The sequence below is a fragment of the Microtus ochrogaster genome, unplaced genomic scaffold (assembly GCF_000317375.1).
Source record: "Microtus ochrogaster isolate Prairie Vole_2 unplaced genomic scaffold, MicOch1.0 UNK10, whole genome shotgun sequence".
Classification (NCBI taxonomy): domain Eukaryota; kingdom Metazoa; phylum Chordata; class Mammalia; order Rodentia; family Cricetidae; genus Microtus; species Microtus ochrogaster.
This window is the reverse complement of record NW_004949108.1, coordinates 3714076-3718809: the sequence shown is the minus strand read 5'-3', so window position 1 is coordinate 3718809 and position 4734 is coordinate 3714076. Positions and strand designations below refer to the sequence as shown.

At 48.5% G+C, this 4734-nt stretch overlaps 1 protein-coding gene and 1 non-coding gene across 2 annotated transcripts in view; both read left to right on the top strand.

Annotated features, from left to right (window-relative positions):
* The first annotated feature begins 240 nt into the window (after nt 1-240).
* The window catches only part of Odc1 (ornithine decarboxylase 1), a 5590-nt gene continuing 1096 nt past the window's right edge, over nt 241-4734 (top strand). Inside the window, exons 1-8 of the mRNA XM_005366555.3 lie at nt 241-362; nt 2394-2494; nt 2580-2697; nt 2940-3286; nt 3413-3547; nt 3663-3744; nt 3921-4004; nt 4642-4728. Of these exons, the coding sequence (XP_005366612.1) occupies nt 2596-2697; nt 2940-3286; nt 3413-3547; nt 3663-3744; nt 3921-4004; nt 4642-4728 (837 nt within the window). The 5' untranslated portion in view covers nt 241-362; nt 2394-2494; nt 2580-2595. The remainder of the gene's footprint in view (nt 363-2393; nt 2495-2579; nt 2698-2939; nt 3287-3412; nt 3548-3662; nt 3745-3920; nt 4005-4641; nt 4729-4734) is intronic.
* On the top strand, nt 1353-1486 carry LOC113458238. The gene has a single exon (XR_003378645.1). It is a non-coding gene; the product is annotated as a small nucleolar RNA SNORA42/SNORA80 family (small nucleolar RNA).

The window sequence follows — 4734 nt, the reverse complement described above, 5'->3', positions numbered from 1 at the left end:
CTCCCGCCCTCAGGCACACCCGGTCCGGGGTTGGCCGCCGCGGAGCCCCCGGCCCCTCCCTCGCCCGCGCCTCCCGGCCGGAACCGATCGCGGCTGGTTTGAGCTGGTGCGTCTCCATGACGACGTGCTCAGCGTATAAGTAGCGGCGCGGCGCGCCGTCGGGCTTTGTCAGTCCCTGCAGCGGCCGCCGCCGTCCGCCCGCCCTCAGCCAGCAGCTCGGCGCCACCTCGGGCCGGCGTCTGCGGCGGGCTCGAAGAGGCGGCTGACGGGGCGGCGGCGAGCGGCCGGACGCTCCTCGGAGTTCGGCGGCGGCGGCAGCGGCGTCTCCATGGGGCTGGCCGTGGGCGTCGGTGCGCTGTGAGGTGAGCGGGACGCGGGAGGGCTGGGTGGCGCCACGTGTCGCGAGGCCCCGACTGCGGTCGCCGGCTAGGGGACACGTGGCCCGGGGCCAGTGACCTTGCTAGCCGCTGCCCGGAAGGCAGATGCTCCCGGTCTGTGGCTGCTAGCTCTCGCGTCACCTCCGGAGTGCTCCCGGCAGCCGGGCTCGGCGCTCCACCGGCCGGCGCGATGATGGAGGGCTAGCCCCGCGGCAGGTGCAGGGGAGCGCGGCCGCCCTGCAGTTCCCTGCCGCTTTTAGTTTTGCTACGTGTACAGAGCAGAGTCGATGACCCGATGTAGACGTTGCTAGACCTAAATTTAGTCCGGGAGTCACTGCTGATGGATGCCCACCGTTTGTGACTTGGAATTAGGACTCCTTGAATGACTTAGTGGTCTGACTCCCGGCTGGCCGGCGTGCACGTTTAGAAGCCCGGCTTAGAATCGTCAGTAACTGGTAAAAGTGTGGGGAGCAGAGCCTGTCTGTGAGAGGACAAAGAATGCAGCGGTTTTTACTCAAATCTAAGATCGAGCAGAATTTGACAGGTGGAATTCTTTTTGTTTTAATTGGCTTGTATCTCTACTAGACTTACCTACCCTCTTGTGTTAATTCAGTCAGTTACGATTTAGCTACGCGCAGTGCAAAAAAAGGTGTTAGGAAACATTTTTTTCAGATTGTATGTATTTAATTATTCAGGAAAAAAAAACGTTTAAGAGATGCAGAAAGGTAAAAGTAGTTGGCATCTCAAAGAAAGATTTCCAGGTTTAAGCCTGAAGGGTGCCTGGAAAATACTTAAGACCGAAAATTACAGAGTTCCGCCCCGAGCCTATTCATCAGTTGTAAGTGGTATACGCATAGGCAGACGTGAGTTGGCTGGCGCTGGTCTCTATATTTAGGAGTGGTTTAGGCAACTAATGAAGTTGACAGTGCCAAAAAGTCTCATTAAATGGAGAGGCTTAAAGCGTGTTTTTACCGTGCATGGATTTGGATTTATGGCAGGCTTGTCACCCTGGGCCTCTCATAGTGTCCCATGCTAGAGCAAATTGGCTCCTAACCATTGCCCAGCCTCTGTGCCTGTAGGCTGTTGGCACTGAATTGGGTCGTACAGCGGAAAAAAGAAACCTTTACCTGGCCCCTGCCTGGTGTCTGTTTCATAAGACTAAGACAGAAACTTTTATTGTTCAGTGTGATGATCTTACTTAGTATTCATAAAGTTAGCCAGAAATCCTACCATATGGTTATTATCCATAACTAAGCGAAAGGCATTTGAGGACATTTGGATTCACTGAAGTGCTCATTTGGTAGGCAATACAGGCTCTATAGAATACCGATTTCTGATAACAGTAACTATTACAATAGACTGTGTGGATTTGAACTTTTTTTTGTTTTTGTTTTTTCGAGACAGGGTTTCTTTGTAGCTTTGGAGACTGTCCTTGCATTAGCTCTGTAGAGCAGGCTGGCCTTGAACTCACAGAGATCCACCTGCCTCTACTTCACTGAGTTCCGGGATTAAAGGCTTGCACCACCACTGCCTATTTTTTAAATGCCAGTATGGCATGGAAGTTTCCTTATGGAAATTTGTTGGTGGATTATTCACTAAAATCATTAAGCATAACTTAGTCCAAGTGGAAAATGATGTTTACAGGACTGTGTGTAATTATTGTAATGCCGTTTGAAATTTCTGAAGAGCTAGAATGGCTCAGAAATAGAGCAGATAGGAACAATGACAGCCAGGGGTCTTCGTGCAGATAAACTTCTGAAACCCACATGCTGTTTGAAGAGGGCTAGGGATGGAGATGCCCTATGTATATGGAGCAGAGCCGTGGTGTCCATTGTGGAATCTGCAGGGTTTGGGAATTGTGTGGCTCACCTAGGCACTGGGATTCCCACCCATCCCATTGATCTTCCTGTCCTGGGCGATTCATTCCGCCCGCTTACTCTGGTATGCTGTTGCAGTGTCTAACCTTTAATGGTAAGATTCCAAGGGAGATATCAACGTCTGTGTTTCTGTTCATAGACTGCTTCCACCACTCTAAGGAGACAGCGCTCAGAGTTCCTGGATAGCTCGCCTGGTGAGGAGCTGGCAATAATTTAATTCCATCTCTAGTTTTTTTGTGTGTAAGTATTCAGTTTATCCTTGTGGGTTTGTGTTGAATCACTGCTAAGGCTGTGAGTGAATTCACCCTCACTCGCTCTATTTCAGAGGCACATCGAGAACCATGAACAACTTTAAGAAGGAGGAGTTTGACTGTCACATCCTTGATGAAGGATTTACAGCTAAGGACATTCTGGACCAAAAAATTAATGAAGTTTCTTCCTCTGTAAGTATGAGAAGCCCTTGTCCACAGCTAGGCTGAGTTCCTAGCACAGTGGGAGTGAGCATGTCTTGATGTCTTGCCAGAGACTTTAGATTTTAATTGGCTGTGGTTGTCCATCAGTGTGATGGTCATGCTGTGTCAGTGACCGCTAACAAGAATAGGATCAGATGAAGGAAGGAAAGGAAAAGAGGGTTTTTTTCACTGCAGGACTGCTCATGAGGTCCCCAAACCCACTCTCATTCCAGGATGACAAGGATGCTTTCTATGTTGCGGACCTGGGAGACATCCTGAAGAAACATCTAAGATGGCTAAAAGCTCTTCCCCGTGTCACTCCCTTTTATGCAGTCATAAGTAATGCCAGCAGAGCCATAGTGAACACCCTAGCTGCAGTCGGGACAGGTTTTGACTGTGCAAGCAAGACTGAAATCCAGTTGGTGCAGGGGCTCGGGGTGCCTCCAGAGAGGATTATCTATGCAAATCCTTGTAAACAAGTGTCTCAGATCAAGTATGCTGCCAGCAGTGGAGTCCAGATGATGACATTCGACAGCGAGATTGAGCTGATGAAGGTCGCCAGAGCACATCCAAAGGCAAAGTGAGTCCTGAGAGCGAAGGCTGGCCACTCTGTCCTTACACATCGTAGAACTGGGCTAAACCCTGGGTTAGTCAAACCACAGGGCGGCACCCATTCCTAGGACTTATTTGATGTACTTCTGTCTAGGCTGGTTTTGCGGATTGCCACTGATGATTCCAAAGCAGTTTGTCGCCTCAGTGTTAAGTTTGGTGCCACACTCAAAACCAGCAGACTTCTCTTGGAACGGGCAAAAGAGCTAAATATTGATGTCATTGGTGTCAGGTGAGATCTCAGTGACATAGTTAGCGGCTGAGTCATTAGACAGTGCCAGTTTTCTGGGCCCTTCTCATTTTGAGAACTAGTGAGAAAACCAGCATCCTGTCTCTTTTGATTTCAGCTTCCATGTGGGGAGTGGATGTACTGATCCTGAGACCTTCGTGCAAGCCCTGTCGGATGCCCGCTGTGTCTTTGATATGGGAGTGAGTACATGTGACTCATTAGTGGAGGGACTGTCTGGAATAACTACTCTTGAATCTAGAATTAGCCTTTTGTAGGAGCCTTTTCTGTATAACAGATTTAAACCCATCTGCTGTGTGCATTTTTATTACTTGTTATGAATCTGGCAGTCTGACTTCTGAATTTTTCTTGGTTCTAGACAGAAGTTGGTTTCAGCATGTATCTGCTTGATATTGGTGGTGGCTTTCCTGGATCTGAGGATACGAAGCTTAAATTTGAAGAGGTAATTTGCAGCATTAACCTATAGACTCTTGGACATAGCAAGTTCCATTTTGGTGTAGTATAGAATCTAAATGTTTACTGATACCAGAAGGGGCCAGACGTGAAAGTAAATAAATGTCCTGGCATTGTGTTTCCACCGACTATTGTTTTGAGCCAGAATCTCATTTTGTAGTCAGGCTGGCCCTGAACTTGGAATCCTCCTGCCTCAGCTTGTGCCTTCATCCCTGGCCCCCATATATTTTAATGTTCAATCTCTTAGAAAGTGAAGCCATTGTCTAGAGCTTGTGCTGCTGCTTGTACAATCATGTGAGGCAGAGTGGAAGGGTTTTTATCTTGTTGGCATACATTTCCAAACAATTATTTTGGCATGTGGCCCCTATTATTATTTTGTACTATTGTTTAATAAAACAGTATCCATAGTGTCTTGAAATGATAGAGACGAGTCCCTAGCAGAGAATGGGAAATGAAGTAGTGTGCAGGCTGGTTTCCATGGAGATAAGATGTTACGTGATGACACCTGCTGGTGCCAGCTCCCAGGCTCATGTCATGTCCTGTCCTTTAACACTGTCCTTTAGCAATGTGATCTTTCTCTTCTGTGTGAACTGAGTAATGAGTGGCTACACCTTTCTCTCTCTTAGATCACCAGTGTGATCAACCCAGCTCTGGACAAGTACTTCCCCCCAGACTCTGGGGTAAGAGTCATAGCCGAGCCAGGCAGATACTATGTTGCA